The following is a 22,531-nucleotide window of genomic DNA, read 5'->3' as shown; positions in this document are numbered from 1 at the left end:
AATCATCTCTCCTCCCACACCAGGCCCTGTGCTGCCCGCCTCCCCAAATCATCTCTCCTCCCCCACCAGGCCCTGTGCAGCCCGCCTCCCCAAATCATCTCTCCTCCCACACCAGGCCCTGTGCAGCCCGCCTCCCCAAATCATCTCTCCTCCCCCACCAGGCCCTGTGTAGCCCGCCTCCCCAAATCATCTCTCCTCCCCCACCAGGGTCTGTGCACCCTGCCTCCCCAAATCATCTCTCCTCCCACACCAGGCCCTGTGCAGCCTGCCTCCCCAAATCATCTCTCCTCCCCCACCAGGCCCTGTGTAGCCTGCCTCCCCAAATCATCTCTCCTCCCCCACCAGGCCCTGTGTAGCCTGCCTCCCCAAATCATCTCTCCTCCCCCACCAGGGTCTGTGCACCCTGCCTCCCCAAATCATCTCTCCTCCCCCACCGGGCCCTGTGCAGCCTGCCTCCCCAAATCATCTCTCCTCCCCCACCAGGCCCTGTGAACCCTGCCTCCCCAATCCATCTCTCCTCCCCCACCGGGGCCTGTGCACACTGCCTCCCCAATCCATCTCTCCTCCCACACCAGGCCCTGTGCTGCCCGCCTCCCCAAATCATCTCTCCTCCCCCACCAGGCCCTGTGCAGCCCGCCTCCCCAAATCATCTCTCCTCCCACACCAGGCCCTGTGCAGCCCGCCTCCCCAAATCATCTCTCCTCCCCCACCAGGCCCTGTGTAGCCCGCCTCCCCAAATCATCTCTCCTCCCCCACCAGGGTCTGTGCACCCTGCCTCCCCAAATCATCTCTCCTCCCACACCAGGCCCTGTGCAGCCTGCCTCCCCAAATCATCTCTCCTCCCCCACCAGGCCCTGTGTAGCCTGCCTCCCCAAATCATCTCTCCTCCCCCACCAGGCCCTGTGTAGCCTGCCTCCCCAAATCATCTCTCCTCCCCCACCAGGGTCTGTGCACCCTGCCTCCCCAAATCATCTCTCCTCCCCCACCGGGCCCTGTGCAGCCTGCCTCCCCAAATCATCTCTCCTCCCCCACCAGGCCCTGTGAACCCTGCCTCCCCAATCCATCTCTCCTCCCCCACCGGGGCCTGTGCACACTGCCTCCCCAATCCATCTCTCCTCCCCCACCAGGGTCTGTGCACCCTGCCTCCCCAAATCATCTCTCCTCCCACACCAGGCCCTGTGCAGCCTGCCTCCCCAAATCATCTCTCCTCCCACACCAGGCCCTGTGCAGCCTGCCTCCCCAAATCATCTCTCCTCCCACACCAGGCCCTGTGCAGCCTGCCTCCCCAAATCATCTCTCCTCCCCCACCATGCCCTGTGCAGCCCGCCTCCCCAAATCATCTCTCCTCCCACACCAGGCCCTGTGCAGCCTGCCTCCCCAATCCATCTCTCCTCCCACACCAGGCCCTGTGCAGCCTGCCTCCCCAAATCATCTCTCCTCCCCCACCGGGGCCTGTGCAGCCCGCCTCCCCAAATCATCTCTCCTCGCCCACCAGGTCCTGTGCAGTCTGCCTCCCCAATCCATCTCTCCTCCCCCACCGGGGCCTGTGCAGCCCGCCTCCCCAAATCATATCTCCTCCCCCACCAGGCCCTGTGCAGTCTGCCTCCCCAATCCATCTCTCCTCCCCCACTGGGGCCTGTGCAGCCTGCCTCCCCAAATCATATCTCCTCCCCCACCAGGGCCTGTGCACACTGCCTCCCCAATCCATCTCTCCTCCCCCACCAGGCCCTGTGGACCCTGCAACCCCAATCCATCCTCCTTCCCCAGCAGGCCCTGTGCAGCCCGCCTCCCCAAAAGGCCCTTTGCACCCTACCTCCCCAGTCCATCTCATCTCTCCCAGAAGGCCCTGGGCACCCTACCTCCCTCGCCCATCTCATCTCTCCCAGAAGGCCCTGGGCACTCTAGCCCCAGTTCATCCAACCTGCCCCACTAGGTGCCTGTGTGCCATGCCTCCCAGTCCATGCCATCATTCCCACTGTGTCCTAGTCACCCTCGCTCCCATACCCATCTCACTGCTGCTCCTGGGGTCTGTGCAATTCTTTCAAAAGGCTTTGTATGTTTGCTGAGCTTTGAAGCCATTGCCCAGAAGGCTGCAATCATGTAGGGTCTGTCGCCCCTGTGCTTCACTTACGAGGGTAAGCCACTGAGGTATGCCCAGGCAGGAGTGTCCATGCAGTGTGGCCGACTTCACCATCACAGGCAGTCCTGAGAATCGAACCACCCTGGATTCTGGGCACCGAAGACACACTAGAAATGGACAGGAGTGGCTTGGATTCAATGAGGCAGTAAGACCTTAAGGAGCCTGTGTGCAAGCAGTGGGCACCCCCGGATCTCCGCTAGACACCGTCTTTAGCCTCCTCTGCTAACATTTTCTGGAAGCTCTTGGCCGCTTGATTCATGCACAGCACATCTCTCTGCAGAGCTGAGATCTGGAAATGGAGAAGAACACAGCCATCAGCTGGAAACCAAGGCCCCACTGGGTCACAGTGCCACAGTGCTAGGCAGCAAAGGGGGTGCCTGGTCAGGTGCGAGGTGCATTAGCAGAGCTGTGAAAATATCAGGGAAGTGAAATAGAAGGACATACTAAGCGTCGGGACTGTGATGCACCAGAAGTGCCCTGGAAACGCCTCAGTAGTGGAATGGAAGGGGGTGGGCAGCCCAGCACTGGGGGGCATTGGAAGGGTTGTGTGTGAGCCCTAGTAGTGGAATGGAAGGGGCTGTGCAGCCCAGCACTGGAGGGCATTGGAATGGCTGCATGTGGGCCCTAGTACTGCAATGGAAGGGGCTGTGCAGCCCAGCACTGGGGGGCATTGGTAGGGGTGTGTGTGGCCCCTAGTAGTGGAATGGAAGGGGCTGTGCAGCCCAGCACTGGGGGGCATTGGAAGGGTTGTGTGTGGGCCCTAGTAGTGGAATGGAAGGGGCTCTGCAGCCCAGCCCTGGGGGGCAGTGGAAGGGTTGTGTGTGGACCCTAGTAGTGGAATGGAAGGGGCTGTGCAGCCCAGCACTGGGGGGCATTGGAAGGGTTGTGTGTGAGCCCTAGTAGTGGAATGGAAGGGGCTGTGCAGCCCAGCACTGGAGGGCATTGGAATGGCTGCATGTGGGCCCTAGTACTGCAATGGAAGGGGCTGTGCAGCCCAGCACTGGGGGGCATTGGTAGGGGTGTGTGTGGCCCCTAGTAGTGGAATGGAAGGGGCTGTGCAGCCCAGCACTGGGGGGCATTGGAAGGGTTGTGTGTGGGCCCTAGTAGTGGAATGGAAGGGGCTCTGCAGCCCAGCCCTGGGGGGCAGTGGAAGGGTTGTGTGTGGACCCTAGTAGTGGAATGGAAGGGGCTGTGCAGCCCAGCACTGGGGGGCATTGGAAGGGTTGTGTGCGGGCCCTAGTAGTGGAATGGAAGGGGCTGGGCAGCCCAGCACTGGGGGGCATCGGAAGGGTTATGTGTGGGCCCTAGTAGTGGAATGGAAGGGGCTGTGCAGCCCAGCACTGGGGGCATTGGAAGGGTTGTGTGTGGGCCCTAGTAGTGGAATGGAAGGGGCTGTGCAGCACAGCACTGGGGGGCATTGGAAGGGTTGTGTGTGGGCCCTAGTAGTGGAATGGAAGGGGCTGTGCGACCCAGCACTGGGGGCATTGGAAGGGTTGTGTGTGGGCCCTAGTAGTGGAATGGAAGAGGCTGTGCAGCCCAGCACTGGGGGGCATTGGAAGGGGTGTGTGTGGGCACTAGTAGTGGAATTGAAGGGGCTGTGCAGCCCAGCTCTGGGGGGCATTGGAGGGGTTGTGTGTGGACCCTAGTAGTGGAAGGGAAGGGGCTGTGCGGCACAGCACTGGGGGGCATTGGAAGGGTTGTGTGCGGACCCTAGTAGTGGAATGGAAGGGGCTGTCCAGCCCAGCATTGGGGGGCATTGGAAGGGTTGTGTGTGGGCCCTAGTAGTGGAATGGAAGGGAAGGGGCTGTGCAGCCCAGCACTGGGGGGCATTGGAAGGGTTGTGGGTGGGCCCTAGTAGTGGAATGGAAGGGGCTGTGCAGCCCAGCACTGGGGGGGGGCATTGGAAAGGTTGTGTGTGGGCCCTAGTAGCGGAATGGGAGGGGCTGTGCAGCCCAGCACTCGGGGGCTTTGGAAGGGTTGTGTGTGGGCCCTAGTAGTGGAATGGAAGGGGCTGTGCAGCCCAGCAATGGGGGGCATTGGAAGGGTTGTGTGTGGGCCCTAGTAGTGGAATGGAAGGGGCTGTGCAGCACAGCACTGGGGGGCATTGGAAGGGTTGTGTGTGGGCCCTAGTAGTGTAATGGAAGGGGATGGGGAGCCCAGCACTGGGGGGCATTGGAAGGGTTGTGTGCGGGCCCTAGTAGTGGAATGGAAGGGGCTGTGCAGCCCAGCACTGGGGCGCATTGGAAGGGTTGTGTGTGGGCCCTAGTAGTGGTATGGAAGGGGCTGTGCAGCCCAGCACTGGGGGGCATTGGAAGCGTTGTGTGTGGGCCCTAGTAGTGGAATGGAAGGGGCTGTGCAGCCCAGCACTGGGGGGCATTGGAAGGGTTGTGTGTGGGCCCTAGTAGTGGAATGGAAGGGGCTGTGCAGCCCAGCACTAGGGGGCATTGGAAGGGTTGTGTGTGGTGGGCCCTAGTAGTGGAATGGAAGGGGGTGGGCAGTCCAGCACTGGGGGGCATTGGAAGGGTTGTGTGTGAGCCCTAGTAGTGGAATGGAAGGGGGTGGGCAGCCCAGCACTGGGGGGCATTGGAAGGGTTGTGTGTGGACCCTAGTAGAGGAATGGAAGGGGCTGTGCAGCCCGGCTCTGGGGGGCATTGGAAGGGTTGTGTGTGGGCCCTAGTAGAGGAATGGAAGGGGCTGTGCAGCCCAGCACTGGGGGGCATTGGAAGGGTCGTGTGTGAGCCCTAGTAGTGGTATGGAAGGGGCTGTGCAACCCAGCACTGGGGCGCATTGGAATGGCTGCATGTGGGCCCTAGTACTGCAATGGAAGGGGCTGTGCAGCCCAGCACTGGGGGGCATTGGTAGGGGTGTGTGTGGGCCCTAGTAGTGGAATGGAAGGGGCTGTGCAGCCCGGCTCTGGGGGGGCATCGGACGGTTTGTGTGTGGGCCCTAGTAGTGGAATGGAGGGGCTGGGCAGCCCAGCACTGGGGGGCATTGGAAGGGTTGTGTGCGGGCCCTAGTAATGGAATGCAGGGGCTGGGCAGCCCAGCACTTGGGGGCATTGGAAGGGTTGTGGGTGGGCCCTAGTAGTGGAATGGAAGGGGCTGTGCAGCCCAGCACTGGGGGGCATTGGAAGGGTTGTGTGTGGGCCCTAGTAGTGGAACGGAAGGGGCTGTGCAGCCCAGCACTGGGGGGCATTGGAAGGGGTGTGGGTGGGCCCTAGTAGTGGAATGGAAAGGGCTGGGCAGCCCAGCACTGGGGGGCATTGGAAGGGTCGTGTGTGAGCCCTAGTAGAGGAATGGAAGGGGCTGTGCAGCCCAGCACTGGGGGGCATTGGAAGGGTTTTGTGTGGGCCCTAGTAGAGGAATGGAAGGGGCTGTGCAGCCCAGCACTGGGGGGCATTGCGAGGGTTGTGTGTGGGCCCTAGTAGTGGAATCGAAGGGGCTGTACAGCCCAGCACTGGGGGGCATCGGAAGGGTTGTGTGTGAGCCCTAGTAGTGGAATGGAAGGGGCTGTGCAGCCCAACACTGGGGGGGCATTGAAGGGTTGTGTGTGAGCCCTAGCAGTGGAACGGAAGGGGCTGTGCAGCCCAGCACTGGGTGGCATTGGAAGGGTTGTGTGTGGGCCCTAGTAGAGGAATGGAAGGGGCTGTGCAGCCCAGCACTGGGGGGCATTGGGAGGGTTGTGTGTGGGCCCTTGTAGTGGAATGGAAGGGGCTGTGCAGCCCAGCTCTGGGGGGCATTGGAGGGGTTGTGTGTGGACCCTAGTAGTGGAATGGAAGGGGCTGTGCAGCCCAGCACTGGGGGGCATTGGAAGGGTTGTGTGTGGGCCCTATTAGTGGAATGGGAGGGGCTGTGCAGCCCAGCACTGGGGGGCATTGGAAGGGTTGCGTGTGGGCCCTAGTAGTGGAATGGAAGGGTCTGTGCAGCCCAGCACTGGGGGGCATTGGAAGGGTTGTGTGTGGGCCCTAGTAGTGGAATGGAAGGGGCTGTGCAGCCCAGCACTGGGGGGCATTGGAAGGGTTGTGTGCGGGCCCTAGTAGTGGCATGGAAGGGGCTGTGCAGCACAGCACTGGGGGGCATTGGAAGGGTTGTGTGTGGGCCCTAGTAGAGGAATGGAAGGGGCTGTGCAGCCCCGCGCTGGGGGGCAATGGAAGGGTTGTGTGTGGGCCCTAGTAGTGGAATGGAGGGGGTGGGCAGCCCAGCACGGGGGGCATTGGAAGGGTTGTGTGTGGACCCTAGTAGTGGAATGGAAGGGGGTGGGCAGCCCAGCACTGGGGGGCATTGGAAGGGTTGTGTGTGAGCCCTAGTAGTGGAATGGAAGGGGCTGGGCAGGCCAGCACTGGGGGGCATTGAAGGGGTTGTGTGTGGGCACTAGTAGTGGAATGGAAGGGGCTGTGCAGCCCAGCACTGGGGGGCATTGGAAGGGTTGTGTGTGGGCCCTAGTAGAGTAATGGAAGGGGCTGTGCAGCCCAGCACTGGGGGGGCATTGGGAGGGTTGTGTGCGAGCCCTAGTAGTGGAATGGAAGGGGCTGTGCAGCCCAGCACTGGGGGGCATTGGAAGGGTTGTGTGTGGGCCCTAGTAGAGTAATGGAAGGGGCTGTGCAGCCCAGCACTGGGGGGCATTGGGAGGGTTGTGTGCGAGCCCTAGTAGTGGAATGGAAGGGGCTGTGCAGCCCATCACTGGGGGGGCATTGGAAGGGATGTATGTGGGCCCTTGTAGTGGAATGGAAGGGGCTGTGCACCCCAGCACTGGGGGGCATTGGAAGGGTTGTGTGTGGGCACTAGTAGTGGAATTGAAGGGGCTGTGCAGCCCAGCTCTGGGGGGCATTGGAGGGGTTGTGTGTGGACCCTAGTAGTGGAATGGAAGGGGCTGTGCAGCCCAGCACTGGGGGGCATTGGAAGGGTTGTGTGCGGTCCCTAGTAATGGAATGGAAGGGGCTGTGCAGCCCAGCACTGGGGGGCATTGGAAGGGTTGCGTGTGGGCCCTAGTAGTGGAATGGAAGGGTCTGTGCAGCCCAGCACTGGGGGGGCATTGGAAGGGTTGTGTGCGGTCCCTAGTAGTGGAATGGAAGGGGCTGTGCAGCCCAGCACTGGGGGGCATTGGAAGGGTTGTGTGTGGGCCCTAGTAGTGGAATGGAAGGGGCTCTGCAGCCCAGCACTGGGGGGCATTGGAAGGGTTGTGTGCGGTCCCTAGTAATGGAATGGAAGGGGCTGTGCAGCCCAGCACTGGAGGGCATTGGAATGGCTGCATGTGGGCCCTAGTACTGCAATGGAAGGGGCTGTGCAGCCCAGCACTGGGGGGCATTGGTAGGGGTGTGTGTGGCCCCTAGTAGTGGAATGGAAGGGGCTGTGCAGCCCAGCACTGGGGGGCATTGGAAGGGTTGTGTGTGGGCCCTAGTAGTGGAATGGAAGGGGCTCTGCAGCCCAGCCCTGGGGGGCATTGGAAGGGTTGTGTGCGGTCCCTAGTAATGGAATGGAAGGGGCTGTGCAGCCCAGCACTGGAGGGCATTGGAATGGCTGCATGTGGGCCCTAGTACTGCAATGGAAGGGGCTGTGCAGCCCAGCTCTGGGGGGCATTGGAGGGGTTGTGTGTGGACCCTAGTAGTGGAATGGAAGGGGCTGTGCAGCCCAGCACTGGGGGGCATTGGAAGGGTTGTGTGCGGTCCCTAGTAATGGAATGGAAGGGGCTGTGCAGCCCAGCACTGGAGGGCATTGGAATGGCTGCATGTGGGCCCTAGTACTGCAATGGAAGGGGCTGTGCAGCCCAGCACTGGGGGGCATTGGTAGGGGTGTGTGTGGCCCCTAGTAGTGGAATGGAAGGGGCTGTGCAGCCCAGCACTGGGGGGCATTGGAAGGGTTGTGTGTGGGCCCTAGTAGTGGAATGGAAGGGGCTCTGCAGCCCAGCCCTGGGGGGCAGTGGAAGGGTTGTGTGTGGACCCTAGTAGTGGAATGGAAGGGGCTGTGCAGCCCAGCACTGGGGGGCATTGGAAGGGTTGTGTGCGGGCCCTAGTAGTGGAATGGAAGGGGCTGGGCAGCCCAGCACTGGGGGGCATCGGAAGGGTTATGTGTGGGCCCTAGTAGTGGAATGGAAGGGGCTGTGCAGCCCAGCACTGGGGGCATTGGAAGGGTTGTGTGTGGGCCCTAGTAGTGGAATGGAAGGGGCTGTGCAGCACAGCACTGGGGGGCATTGGAAGGGTTGTGTGTGGGCCCTAGTAGTGGAATGGAAGGGGCTGTGCGACCCAGCACTGGGGGCATTGGAAGGGTTGTGTGTGGGCCCTAGTAGTGGAATGGAAGAGGCTGTGCAGCCCAGCACTGGGGGGCATTGGAAGGGGTGTGTGTGGGCACTAGTAGTGGAATTGAAGGGGCTGTGCAGCCCAGCTCTGGGGGGCATTGGAGGGGTTGTGTGTGGACCCTAGTAGTGGAAGGGAAGGGGCTGTGCGGCACAGCACTGGGGGGCATTGGAAGGGTTGTGTGCGGACCCTAGTAGTGGAATGGAAGGGGCTGTCCAGCCCAGCATTGGGGGGCATTGGAAGGGTTGTGTGTGGGCCCTAGTAGTGGAATGGAAGGGAAGGGGCTGTGCAGCCCAGCACTGGGGGGCATTGGAAGGGTTGTGGGTGGGCCCTAGTAGTGGAATGGAAGGGGCTGTGCAGCCCAGCACTGGGGGGGGGGCATTGGAAAGGTTGTGTGTGGGCCCTAGTAGCGGAATGGGAGGGGCTGTGCAGCCCAGCACTCGGGGGCTTTGGAAGGGTTGTGTGTGGGCCCTAGTAGTGGAATGGAAGGGGCTGTGCAGCCCAGCAATGGGGGGCATTGGAAGGGTTGTGTGTGGGCCCTAGTAGTGGAATGGAAGGGGCTGTGCAGCACAGCACTGGGGGGCATTGGAAGGGTTGTGTGTGGGCCCTAGTAGTGTAATGGAAGGGGATGGGCAGCCCAGCACTGGGGGGCATTGGAAGGGTTGTGTGCGGGCCCTAGTAGTGGAATGGAAGGGGCTGTGCAGCCCAGCACTGGGGCGCATTGGAAGGGTTGTGTGTGGGCCCTAGTAGTGGTATGGAAGGGGCTGTGCAGCCCAGCACTGGGGGGCATTGGAAGCGTTGTGTGTGGGCCCTAGTAGTGGAATGGAAGGGGCTGTGCAGCCCAGCACTGGGGGGCATTGGAAGGGTTGTGTGTGGGCCCTAGTAGTGGAATGGAAGGGGCTGTGCAGCCCAGCACTAGGGGGCATTGGAAGGGTTGTGTGTGGTGGGCCCTAGTAGTGGAATGGAAGGGGGTGGGCAGTCCAGCACTGGGGGGCATTGGAAGGGTTGTGTGTGAGCCCTAGTAGTGGAATGGAAGGGGGTGGGCAGCCCAGCACTGGGGGGCATTGGAAGGGTTGTGTGTGGACCCTAGTAGAGGAATGGAAGGGGCTGTGCAGCCCGGCTCTGGGGGGCATTGGAAGGGTTGTGTGTGGGCCCTAGTAGAGGAATGGAAGGGGCTGTGCAGCCCAGCACTGGGGGGCATTGGAAGGGTCGTGTGTGAGCCCTAGTAGTGGTATGGAAGGGGCTGTGCAACCCAGCACTGGGGCGCATTGGAATGGCTGCATGTGGGCCCTAGTACTGCAATGGAAGGGGCTGTGCAGCCCAGCACTGGGGGGCATTGGTAGGGGTGTGTGTGGGCCCTAGTAGTGGAATGGAAGGGGCTGTGCAGCCCGGCTCTGGGGGGGCATCGGACGGTTTGTGTGTGGGCCCTAGTAGTGGAATGGAGGGGCTGGGCAGCCCAGCACTGGGGGGCATTGGAAGGGTTGTGTGCGGGCCCTAGTAATGGAATGCAGGGGCTGGGCAGCCCAGCACTTGGGGGCATTGGAAGGGTTGTGGGTGGGCCCTAGTAGTGGAATGGAAGGGGCTGTGCAGCCCAGCACTGGGGGGCATTGGAAGGGTTGTGTGTGGGCCCTAGTAGTGGAACGGAAGGGGCTGTGCAGCCCAGCACTGGGGGGCATTGGAAGGGGTGTGGGTGGGCCCTAGTAGTGGAATGGAAAGGGCTGGGCAGCCCAGCACTGGGGGGCATTGGAAGGGTCGTGTGTGAGCCCTAGTAGAGGAATGGAAGGGGCTGTGCAGCCCAGCACTGGGGGGCATTGGAAGGGTTTTGTGTGGGCCCTAGTAGAGGAATGGAAGGGGCTGTGCAGCCCAGCACTGGGGGGCATTGCGAGGGTTGTGTGTGGGCCCTAGTAGTGGAATCGAAGGGGCTGTACAGCCCAGCACTGGGGGGCATCGGAAGGGTTGTGTGTGAGCCCTAGTAGTGGAATGGAAGGGGCTGTGCAGCCCAACACTGGGGGGGCATTGAAGGGTTGTGTGTGAGCCCTAGCAGTGGAACGGAAGGGGCTGTGCAGCCCAGCACTGGGTGGCATTGGAAGGGTTGTGTGTGGGCCCTAGTAGAGGAATGGAAGGGGCTGTGCAGCCCAGCACTGGGGGGCATTGGGAGGGTTGTGTGTGGGCCCTATTAGTGGAATGGGAGGGGCTGTGCAGCCCAGCACTGGGGGGCATTGGAAGGGTTGCGTGTGGGCCCTAGTAGTGGAATGGAAGGGTCTGTGCAGCCCAGCACTGGGGGGCATTGGAAGGGTTGTGTGTGGGCCCTAGTAGAGGAATGGAAGGGGCTGTGCAGCCCAGCTCTGGGGGGCATTGGAGGGGTTGTGTGTGGACCCTAGTAGTGGAATGGAAGGGGCTGTGCAGCCCAGCACTGGGGGGCATTGGAAGGGTTGTGTGTGGGCCCTATTAGTGGAATGGGAGGGGCTGTGCAGCCCAGCACTGGGGGGCATTGGAAGGGTTGCGTGTGGGCCCTAGTAGTGGAATGGAAGGGTCTGTGCAGCCCAGCACTGGGGGGCATTGGAAGGGTTGTGTGTGGGCCCTAGTAGTGGAATGGAAGGGGCTGTGCAGCCCAGCACTGGGGGGCATTGGAAGGGTTGTGTGCGGGCCCTAGTAGTGGCATGGAAGGGGCTGTGCAGCACAGCGCTGGGGGGCAATGGAAGGGTTGTGTGTGGGCCCTAGTAGTGGAATGGAGGGGGTGGGCAGCCCAGCACGGGGGGCATTGGAAGGGTTGTGTGTGGACCCTAGTAGTGGAATGGAAGGGGGTGGGCAGCCCAGCACTGGGGGGCATTGGAAGGGTTGTGTGTGAGCCCTAGTAGTGGAATGGAAGGGGCTGGGCAGGCCAGCACTGGGGGGCATTGAAGGGGTTGTGTGTGGGCACTAGTAGTGGAATGGAAGGGGCTGTGCAGCCCAGCACTGGGGGGCATTGGAAGGGTTGTGTGTGGGCCCTAGTAGAGTAATGGAAGGGGCTGTGCAGCCCAGCACTGGGGGGGCATTGGGAGGGTTGTGTGCGAGCCCTAGTAGTGGAATGGAAGGGGCTGTGCAGCCCAGCACTGGGGGGCATTGGAAGGGTTGTGTGTGGGCCCTAGTAGAGTAATGGAAGGGGCTGTGCAGCCCAGCACTGGGGGGCATTGGGAGGGTTGTGTGCGAGCCCTAGTAGTGGAATGGAAGGGGCTGTGCAGCCCATCACTGGGGGGGCATTGGAAGGGATGTATGTGGGCCCTTGTAGTGGAATGGAAGGGGCTGTGCACCCCAGCACTGGGGGGCATTGGAAGGGTTGTGTGTGGGCACTAGTAGTGGAATTGAAGGGGCTGTGCAGCCCAGCTCTGGGGGGCATTGGAGGGGTTGTGTGTGGACCCTAGTAGTGGAATGGAAGGGGCTGTGCAGCCCAGCACTGGGGGGCATTGGAAGGGTTGTGTGCGGTCCCTAGTAATGGAATGGAAGGGGCTGTGCAGCCCAGCACTGGGGGGCATTGGAAGGGTTGCGTGTGGGCCCTAGTAGTGGAATGGAAGGGTCTGTGCAGCCCAGCACTGGGGGGGCATTGGAAGGGTTGTGTGTGGTCCCTAGTAATGGAATGGAAGGGGCTGGGCAGCCCAGCACTGGGGGGCATTGGAAGGGTTGTGTGTGGTCCCTAGTAATGGAATGGAAGGGGCTGGGCAGCCCAGCACTGGGGGGCATTGGAAGGGTTGTGTGTGGGCACTAGTAGTTGAATGGAAGGGGCTGGGCAGCCCAGCACTGGGGGGCATTGGAAGGGTTGTGTGCGGTCCCTAGTAATGGAATGGAAGGGGCTGGGCAGCCCAGCACTGGGGGGCTTTGGAATGGCTGTGTGTGGGCCCTAGTAGTGGAATGGAAGGGGCTGTGCAGCCCAGCACTGGGGGGCATTGGAAGGGTTGTGTGTGGGCCCTAGTAGTGGAATGGAGGGGGTGGGCAGCCCAGCACTGGGGGGCATTGAAGGGTTGTGTGTGGACCCTAGTAGTGGAATGGAAGGGGGTGGGCAGCCCAGCACTGGGGGGCATTGGAAGGGTTGTGTGTGGGCACTAGTAGTGGAATGGAAGGGGCTGTGCAGCCCAGCACTGGGGGGCATTGGAAGGGTTGTGTGTGGGCACTAGTAGTGGAATTGAAGGGGCTGTGCAGCCCGGCTCTGGGGGGCATCGGACGGTTTGTGTGTGGGCCCTAGTAGTGGAATGGAGGGGCTGGGCAGCCCAGCACTGGGGGGCATTGGAAGGGTTGTGTGTGGGCCCTAGTAATGGAATGCAGGGGCTGGGCAGCCCAGCACTGGGGGGCATTGGAAGGGTTGTGGGTGGGCCCTAGTAGTGGAATGGAAGGGGCTGTGCAGCCCAGCACTGGGGGGCATTGGAAGGGTTGTGTGTGGGCCCTAGTAGTGGAACGCAAGGGGCTGTGCAGCCCAGCTCTGGGGGGCATTGGAGGGGTTGTGTGTGGACCCTAGTAGTGGAATGGAAGGGGCTGTGCAGCCCAGCACTGGGGGGCATTGGAAGGGTTGTGTGCGGTCCCTAGTAATGGAATGGAAGGGGCTGTGCAGCCCAGCACTGGGGGGCATTGGAAGGGTTGCGTGTGGGCCCTAGTAGTGGAATGGAAGGGTCTGTGCAGCCCAGCACTGGGGGGGCATTGGAAGGGTTGTGTGCGGTCCCTAGTAATGGAATGGAAGGGGCTGGGCAGCCCAGCACTGGGGGGCATTGGAAGGGTTGCGTGTGGGCCCTAGTAGTGGAATGGAAGGGTCTGTGCAGCCCAGCACTGGGGGGCATTGGAAGGGTTGTGTGTGGGCCCTAGTAGTGGCATGGAAGGGGCTGTGCAGCCCAGCACTGGGGGGCATTGGAAGGGTTGTGTGCGGGCCCTAGTAGTGGAATGAAAGGGGCTGTGCAGCCCAGCACTGGGGGGCATTGGAAGGGTTGTGTGTGGGCCCTAGTAGAGTAATGGAAGGGGCTGTGCAGCCCAGCACTGGGGGGCATTGGGAGGGTTGTGTGCGAGCCCTAGTAGTGGAATGGAAGGGGCTGTGCAGCCCAGCACTGGGGGGCATTGGAAGGGTTGTGTGTGGGCCCTTGTAGTGGAATGGAAGGGGCTGTGCACCCCAGCACTGGGGGGCATTGGAAGGGTTGTGTGTGGGCACTAGTAGTGGAATTGAAGGGGCTGTGCAGCCCAGCTCTGGGGGGCATTGGAGGGGTTGTGTGTGGACCCTAGTAGTGGAATGGAAGGGGCTGTGCAGCCCAGCACTGGGGGGCATTGGAAGGGTTGTGTGCGGTCCCTAGTAATGGAATGGAAGGGGCTGTGCAGCACAGCACTGGGGGGCATTGGAAGGGTTGCGTGTGGGCCCTAGTAGTGGAATGGAAGGGTCTGTGCAGCCCAGCACTGGGGGGGCATTGGAAGGGTTGTGTGCGGTCCCTAGTAATGGAATGGAATGGAAGGGGCTGGGCAGCCCAGCACTGGGGGGCATTGGAAGGGTTGTGTGCGGTCCCTAGTAATGGAATGGAAGGGGCTGGGCAGCCCAGCACTGGGGGGCATTGGAAGGGTTGTGTGTGGGCACTAGTAGTTGAATGGAAGGGGCTGGGCAGCCCAGCACTGGGGGGCATTGGAAGGGTTGTGTGCGGTCCCTAGTAATGGAATGGAAGGGGCTGGGCAGCCCAGCACTGGGGGGCTTTGGAATGGCTGTGTGTGGGCCCTAGTAGTGGAATGGAAGGGGCTGTGCAGCCCAGCACTGGGGGGCATTGGAAGGGTTGTGTGTGGGCCCTAGTAGTGGAATGGAGGGGGTGGGCAGCCCAGCACTGGGGGGCATTGAAGGGTTGTGTGTGGACCCTAGAAGTGGAATGGAAGGGGGTGGGCAGCCCAGCACTGGGGGGCATTGGAAGGGTTGTGTGTGAGCCCTAGTAGTGGAATGGAAGGGGCTGGGCAGGCCAGCACTGGGGGGCATTGGAGGGGTTGTGTGTGGGCACTAGTAGTGGAATGGAAGGGGCTGTGCAGCCCAGCACTGGGGGGCATTGGAAGGGTTGTGTGTGGGCACTAGTAGTGGAATTGAAGGGGCTGTGCAGCCCGGCTCTGGGGGGCATCGGACGGTTTGTGTGTGGGCCCTAGTAGTGGAATGGAGGGGCTGGGCAGCCCAGCACTGGGGGGCATTGGAAGGGTTGTGTGCGGGCCCTAGTAATGGAATGCAGGGGCTGGGCAGCCCAGCACTGGGGGGCATTGGAAGGGTTGTGGGTGGGCCCTAGTAGTGGAATGGAAGGGGCTGTGCAGCCCAGCACTGGGGGGCATTGGAAGGGTTGTGTGTGGGCCCTAGTAGTGGAACGCAAGGGGCTGTGCAGCCCAGCACTGGGGGGCATTGGAAGGGTTGTGGGTGGGCCCTAGTAGTGGAATGGAAGGGGCTGGGCAGCCCAGCACTGGGGGGCATCGGAAGGGTTGTGTGTGAGCCCTAGTAGTGGAATGGAAGGGGCTGTGCAGCCCAGCACTGGGGGGCATTGAAGGGTTGTGTGTGGGCCCTAGTAGAGGAATGGAAGGGGCTGTGCAGCCCAGCACTGGGGGGCATTGGAAGGATTGTGTGTGGGCCCTAGTAGAGTAATGGAAGGGGCTGTGCAGCCCAGCACTGGGGGGCATTGGGAGGGTTGTGTGCGAGCCCTAGTAGTGGAATGGAAGGGGCTGTGCAGCCCAGCACTGGGGGGCATTGGAAGGGTTGTGTGTGGGCCCTAGTAGAGTAATGGAAGGGGCTGTGCAGCCCAGCACTGGGGGGCATTGGGAGGGTTGTGTGCGAGCCCTAGTAGTGGAATGGAAGGGGCTGTACAGCCCATCACTGGGGGGGGGCATTGGAAGGGATGTATGTGGGCCCTTGTAGTGGAATGGAAGGGGCTGTGCACCCCAGCACTGGGGGGCATTGGAAGGGTTGTGTGTGGGCACTAGTAGTGGAATTGAAGGGGCTGTGCAGCCCAGCTCTGGGGGGCATTGGAGGGGTTGTGTGTGGACCCTAGTAGTGGAATGGAAGGGGCTGTGCAGCCCAGCACTGGGGGGCATTGGAAGGGTTGTGTGCGGTCCCTAGTAATGGAATGGAAGGGGCTGTGCAGCCCAGGACTGGGGGGCATTGGAAGGGTTGCGTGTGGGCCCTAGTAGTGGAATGGAAGGGTCTGTGCAGCCCAGCACTGGGGGGGCATTGGAAGGGTTGTGTGCGGTCCCTAGTAATGGAATGGAAGGGGCTGGGCAGCCCAGCACTGGGGGGCATTGGAAGGGTTGTGTGCGGTCCCTAGTAATGGAATGGAAGGGGCTGGGCAGCCCAGCACTGGGGGGCATTGGAAGGGTTGTGTGTGGGCACTAGTAGTTGAATGGAAGGGGCTGGGCAGCCCAGCACTGGGGGGCATTGGAAGGGTTGTGTGCGGTCCCTAGTAATGGAATGGAAGGGGCTGGGCAGCCCAGCACTGGGGGGCTTTGGAATGGCTGTGTGTGGGCCCTAGTAGTGGAATGGAAGGGGCTGTGCAGCCCAGCACTGGGGGGCATTGGAAGGGTTGTGTGTGGGCCCTAGTAGTGGAATGGAGGGGGTGGGCAGCCCAGCACTGGGGGGCATTGAAGGGTTGTGTGTGGACCCTAGTAGTGGAATGGAAGGGGGTGGGCAGCCCAGCACTGGGGGGCATTGGAAGGGTTATGTGTGAGCCCTAGTAGTGGAATGGAAGGGGCTGGGCAGGCCAGCACTGGGGGGCATTGGAGGGGTAGTGTGTGGGCACTAGTAGTGGAATGGAAGGGGCTGTGCAGCCCAGCACTGGGGGGCATTGGAAGGGTTGTGTGTGGGCACTAGTGGTGGAATTGAAGGGGCTGTGCAGCCCGGCTCTGGGGGGCATCGGACGGTTTGTGTGTGGGCCCTAGTAGTGGAATGGAGGGGCTGGGCAGCCCAGCCCTGGGGGGCATTGGAAGGGTTGTGTGCGGGCCCTAGTAATGGAATGCAGGGGCTGGGCAGCCCAGCACTGGGGGGCATTGGAAGGGTTGTGGCTGGGCCCTAGTAGTGGAATGGAAGGGGCTGTGCAGCCCAGCACTGGGGGGCATTGGAAGGGTTGTGTGTGGGCCCTAGTAGTGGAACGGAAGGGGCTGTGCAGCCCAGCACTGGGGGGCATTGGAAGGGTTGTGGGTGGGCCCTAGTAGTGGAATGGAAGGGGCTGGGCAGCCCAGCACTGGGGGGCATCGGAAGGGTTGTGTGTGAGCCCTAGTAGTGGAATGGAAGGGGCTGTGCAGCCCAGCACTGGGGGGCATTGAACGGTTGTGTGTGGGCCCTAGTAGAGGAATGGAAGGGGCTGTGCAGCCCAGCACTGGGGGGCATTGCGGGGGTTGTGTGTGAGCCCTAGCAGTGGAATGAAAGGGGCTGTGCAGCCCAGCACTGGGGGGCATTGGAAGGGTTGTGTGTGGGCCCTAGTAGTGGAATGGAAGGGGCTGTGCAGCCCGGCTCTGGGGGGCATCGGACGGTTTGTGTGTGGGCCCTAGTAGTGGAATGGAGGGGCTGGGCAGCCCAGCCCTGGGGGGCATTGGAAGGGTTGTGTGCGGGCCCTAGTAATGGAATGCAGGGGCTGGGCAGCCCAGCACTGGGGGGCATTGGAAGGGTTGTGGGTGGGCCCTAGTAGTGGAATGGAAGGGGCTGTGCAGCCCAGCACTGGGGGGCATTGGAAGGGTTGTGTGTGGGCCCTAGTAGTGGAACGGAAGGGGCTGTGCAGCCCAGCACTGGGGGGCATTGGAAGGGTTGTGGGTGGGCCCTAGTAGTGGAATGGAAGGGGCTGGGCAGCCCAGCACTGGGGGGCATCGGAAGGGTTGTGTGTGAGCCCTAGTAGTGGAATGGAAGGGGCTGTGCAGCCCAGCACTGGGGGGCATTGAAGGGTTGTGTGTGGGCCCTAGTAGAGGAATGGAAGGGGCTGTGCAGCCCAGCACTGGGGGGCATTGCGGGGGTTGTGTGTGAGCCCTAGCAGTGGAATGGAAGGGGCTGTGCAGCCCAGCACTGGGGGGCATTGGAAGGGTTGTGTGTGGGCCCTAGTAGTGGAACGGAAGGGGCTGTGCAGCCCAGCACTGGGGGGCATTGGAAGGGTTGTGTGTGGGCCCTAGTAGAGGAATGGAAGGGGCTGTGCAGCCCAGCACTGGGGGGCATTGGGAGGGTTGTGTGTGGGCCCTTGTAGTGGAATGGAAGGGGCTGTGCAGCCCAGCTCTGGGGGGCATTGGAGGGGTTGTGTGTGGACCCTATTAGTGGAATGGAAGGGGCTGTGCAGCCCAGCACTGGGGGGCATTGGAAGGGTTGTGTGTGGGCACTAGTAGTGGAATTGAAGGGGCTGTGCAGCCCAGCTCTGGGGGCATTGGAGGGGTTGTGTGTGGACCCTAGCAGTGGAATGGAAGGGGCTGTGCAGCCCAGCACTGGGGGGCATTGGAAGGGTTGTGTGTGGGCACTAGTAGTTGAATGGAAGGGGCTGGGCAGCCCAGAACTGGGGGGCATTGGAAGGGTTGTGTGCGGTCCCTAGTAATGGAATGGAAGGGGCTGGGCAGCCCAGCACTGGGGGGCTTTGGAATGGCTGTGTGTGGGCCCTAGTAGTGGAATGGAAGGGGCTGTGCTGCCCAGCACTGTGGGGCATTGGAAGGGTTTTGTGTGAGCCCTACTAGTGGAATGGAAGGGGCTGTGCAGCCCAGCACTGGGGGGCATTGGAAGGGTCGTGTGTGAGCCCTAGTAGTGGTATGGAAGGGGCTGTGCAGCCCAGCACTGGGGCGCATTGGAATGGCTACATGTGGGCCCTAGTACTGCAATGGAAGGGGCTGTGCACCCCAGCACTGGGGGGCATTGGTAGGGGTGTGTGTGGGCCTAGTAGTGGAATGGAAGGGGCTGTGCAGCCCGGCTCTGGTGGGCATCGGAAGGTGTGTGTGTGGGCCCTAGTGGTGGAATGGAAGGGGCTGTGCAGCCCAGCACTGGGGGGCATTGGAAGGGTTGTGTGTGGGCCCTAGTAGTGGAATTGAAGGGGCTGTGCAGCCCAGCACTGGGGGGCATTGGAAGGGTTGCGTGTGGGCCCTAGTAGTGGAATGGAAGGGTCTGTGCAGCCCAGCACTGGGGGGCATTGGAAGGGTTGTGTGTGGGCACTAGTAGTTGAATGGAAGGGGATGGGCAGCCCAGCACTGGGGGGCATTGGAAGGGTTGTGTGTGGACCCTAGTACTGCAATGGAAGGGGCTGTGCAGCCCAGCATTGGGGGGCATTGGAAGGGTTGTGTGTGGGCCCTAGTAGTGGAATGGAAGGGGCTGTGCACCCCAGCACTGGGGGGCATTGGAAGGGTTGTGTGTGGACCCTAGTAGTGGAATGGAAGGGGCTGTGCAGCCCAGCACTGGGGGGCATTGGAAGGGTTGTGTGTGGGCCCTAGTAGTGGAACGGAAGGGGCTGTGCAGCCCAGCACTGGGGGGCATTGGAAGGGTTGTGTGTGGACCCTAGTAGTGGAATGGAAGGGGCTGTGCAGCCCAGCACTGGGGGGCATTGGAGGGGTTGTGTGCGGGCCCTAGTAGTGGAACGGAAGGGGCTGTGCAGCCCAGCACTGGGGGGCATTGGAAGGGTTGTGTGTGGGCACTAGTAGTGGAATGGAAGGGGCTGTGCTGCCCAGCAATGGGGGGCATTGGAAGGGTTGTGTGTGGGCCCTAGTAGTGGAATGGAAGGGGCTGTGCAGCCCAGCACTGGGGGGCATTGGAAGGGCTGTGTGTGGGCCCTAGTAGTGGAATGGAAGGGGCTGTGCAGCCCAGCACTGGGGGGCATTGGAAGGGTTGTGTGTGGGCCCTAGTAGTGGAATGGAAGGGGCTGTGCAGCCCAGCAGTGGGGGGCATTGGAAGGGTTGTGTGCGGGCCCTAGTAGTGGAACGGAAGGGGCTGTGCAGCCCAGCACTGGGGGGCATTGGAAGGGTTGTGTGTGGGCCCTAGTAGTGGAATGGAAGGGGCTGTGCAGCCCAGCTCTGGGGGCATTGGAAGGGTTGTGTGTGGGCCCTAGTAATGGAATGGAAGGGAAGTGGATGGGCAGCCCAGCACTGGGGGGCATTGGAAGGGTTGTGTGTGGGCCCTAGTAGTGGAATGGAAGGGGCTGTGCAGCCCAGCACTGGGGGGCATTGGAAGGGTTGTGTGTGGGCCCTAGTAGTGGAATGGAAGGGGCTGTGCAGCCCAGCACTGGGGAGCATTGGAAGGGTTGTGTGTGGACCCTAGTAGTGGAATGGAAGGGGCTTTGCAGACCAGCACTGGGGGGCTTTGGAAGGGTTGTGTGTGGGCCCTAGTAGTGGTATGGAAGGGGCTGTGCAGCCCAGCACTGGGGGGCATTGGAAGGGTTGTGTGTGGACCCTAGTAGTGGAATGGAAGGGGCTGTGCAGCCCAGCACTGGGGGCATTGGAAGGGTTGTGTGTGGGCCCTAGTAGCGGAATGGCAGGGGCTGTGCAGCCCAGCACTGAAGGGTTGTGTGTGGGCCCTAGTAGAGGAATGGAAGGGGCTGTGCAGCCCAGCACTGGGGGGCATTGGAAGGGTTGTATGTGGGCCCTTGTAGTGGAATGGAAGGGGCTGTGCAGCCCAGCACTGGAGGGCATTGGAAGGGTTGTGCGTGGGCCATAGTAGTGTAATGGAAGGGGCTGTGCAGCCCAGCACTGGGTGGATTGGAAGGGTTGTGTGTGGGCCCTAGTAGCGGAATGGAAGGGGCTGTGCAGCCCGGCACTGGGGGGCATTGGAAGGGTTGTGTGTGGGCCCTAGTAGCGGAATGGAAGGGGCTGTGCAGCCCGGCACTGGGGGGCATTGGAAGGGTTGTGTGTGAGCCCTAGTAGTGGAATGGAAGGGGCTGTGCAGCCCAGCACTGGGGGGCATTGGGAGGGTTGTGTGCGGGCCCTAGTAATGGGTGAAATAATATACTACACTAGACCAGAGACCTGCTCCACTCTAACCTGTGTTCATACCTTGTTCTGATGCTCGTCCTGGAGGCTCTGTGGGACCGTATTCCCGTAGCTCTCGGTCTCCACCCTCGCCCTGAGCTCCAATAGCTGCTGCTCCACCTTTCGCAGACGCGAGGTCACCCTGAGGAGCTCTTGCTGAGGGTCCACCAACCCCTGTCAAGAAGCAGAGAAAGGCGTCACTTTGAGTCACTGGACTGGAAGCCCATGGAGGAGGGGCACCAGGACATGGGAAAGGGTGGGGTCCAAAGGTGCTGAATGCTTACGCAGGGATCAAGCAGAATCAGAGGTCAAACGGCCTTAAGGTTAGAATTACAAATCAAATGCTCATGAGAGCTGAGGCCGCTACAATGACTTTCAGTCAGGAACACATCCATGTCATTCAAGTCTTACCCGCCTTCGAAATGGACAAAGCCAGTCCCTATCGTGGAATACGCCGTGCAAGTAAGTGGAGAATTAGACAAAAGAACTGAGGAATATCATAATTAAGGCCGAGTAAGACCACGATGCCCTCAGCTGGCTCAGCAGCGTGTGCTTAGGGCTTTCTTTAATGGTTTAAGAGTATGTGTAGGGGATTGGTCGTTCTCCCAAGAGTCAAGTGGCAAATGCAAAACCACTCCCTACTGAATGTTTCACAGGTTCTTGGCTATAAAGGTCTGGTCTAACATGGCGACATATTCGTTACCGTTCTGTTTGTTCTGCTTGGCTCCGTGAGATGTAGTAGGTCGCGTTTCACTAGGTTTGTGGTTTAGCCAAGAGAGAACCACATGTACAAATATGTATGAAGGAATAACCCAGAATGAGACTGCGCTCAATGTTCCAAAGTGGTTTAATATATTTCACAAAGTGCCCTTCCTGATGACACGTGTTTCGGTCTCTCGAGACCTTTCTCAAATCCGGGCTATTGGTTTAACATAACACATGAAGGATATTACATAGCATAATCCAACAATAACAGGTGTTTCAATTCACATGTTTAACCCATTTCCAATTATATGGGAAAATGAATACACAGTTATGTACATAGTCGCAAGTCCAAAACAATGAGGGAACCCGGACCCAGACCCAGTTTTGGAGGCAGCCATCCCGCCAATAGCAGCATGGCTAACGCCAAAGCCGTAATGAGGCCCTTAGTATCTTTAGTTACAAAGGAATCTAGCGAACAGTGGTGGTTGGCATACTACCCCTCAAGCCCCATCTCCCCCGTAGCCACACTTTCAGCCTGCCCCTTCCTGTCAGAGTGCATTAGCATCTGTTTGTTTACTGACCTGCAAGTTCAGGTAGACCCAGCATCGACTGTTGGCAACACCAAGAGCAGAGCCCACTGGGACCCTCTCCTCAGTAGACTGGAGCAGCTTCAAGGCCCCAGAGAGAGAGAGTGTCTGCAGGGGCACTCGGTACTCCTGGAGAATTCTGGACACATCCTCTTCCATGCAGATCACTGTCACTAGAGGGGGAAAGAAAATGACAGGGAACGGTGACTGGGACAATCCTCCTGCCCACACGTCTTAAATGCTTCCATCCTAGCCGAGCTCAGTAGCACAAGCATTCATCCATCCATCAAGATCTCTCCTTTTCAAGTTATAAGCCCTTCTCTCCCCTCTGCCACCCCACAGGCGAGTTTCCTTCCTTCACCAGCTCTCCTCATCACTCTCCTGCCCTCAGATGGCCATGTCATGCACTGCTGAGCTTCCCTCCCAATGCATTTCGCTCATCTCCACTACGTCCTCATCCCTAAAGGTAACCGGTGTGAGAAACCTGGTGGTACTCCCACGCCTACTCCCTGGGGAGCCTCTGCTCCAATGGCCAGGGAAGGGCCATCGCTTTTGTATCCGACCCTGGGGTGGACAAGCGAGGGAGGATCATCTGAGTGGAGGGTCTTCAGGGATTGGAGATGAGTGCTTACAGGCGAGACATGGTATCCCCCTTTTCCTGAAACAGACCTCCTTTACACCCCCATCTGCCTTTGTGGGATATTGTGACCTTAACCGGCAAAAACCTACACTTCCCCTGCAGGCCATTAAAAGGAATAAGAAAATACACACTGCCCCTTTAAGATCCAATTCACTCGGAGCTAAAGGACATGCATGTCCAGATAATTGGGTAATGGAAGGTCAGGCAGGCTTTACACTGATCACACACCAGCAGCCTGTTAACTG

At 60.6% G+C, this 22,531-nt stretch overlaps 1 protein-coding gene across 1 annotated transcript in view; it reads right to left on the bottom strand.

Annotated features, from left to right (window-relative positions):
- Positions 1–960: 960 nt before the first annotated feature.
- Positions 961–22,531, bottom strand: part of VARS2 (valyl-tRNA synthetase 2, mitochondrial) — a 266,584-nt gene continuing 245,013 nt past the window's right edge. The window contains exons 28-30 of the mRNA XM_069635309.1: positions 21,641–21,819; positions 20,379–20,528; positions 961–2,429 (exon numbers count right to left, since the gene is read on the bottom strand). Of these exons, the coding sequence (XP_069491410.1) occupies positions 2,337–2,429; positions 20,379–20,528; positions 21,641–21,819 (422 nt within the window). The 3' untranslated portion in view covers positions 961–2,336. The remainder of the gene's footprint in view (positions 2,430–20,378; positions 20,529–21,640; positions 21,820–22,531) is intronic.

The sequence above is a fragment of the Ambystoma mexicanum genome, chromosome 13 (assembly GCF_040938575.1).
Source record: "Ambystoma mexicanum isolate Mex_15411 chromosome 13, UKY_AmexF1_1, whole genome shotgun sequence".
In the NCBI taxonomy this organism is placed as follows: Eukaryota; Metazoa; Chordata; class Amphibia; order Caudata; family Ambystomatidae; genus Ambystoma; species Ambystoma mexicanum.
This window is presented reverse-complemented; position numbering and strand designations above follow the sequence as displayed.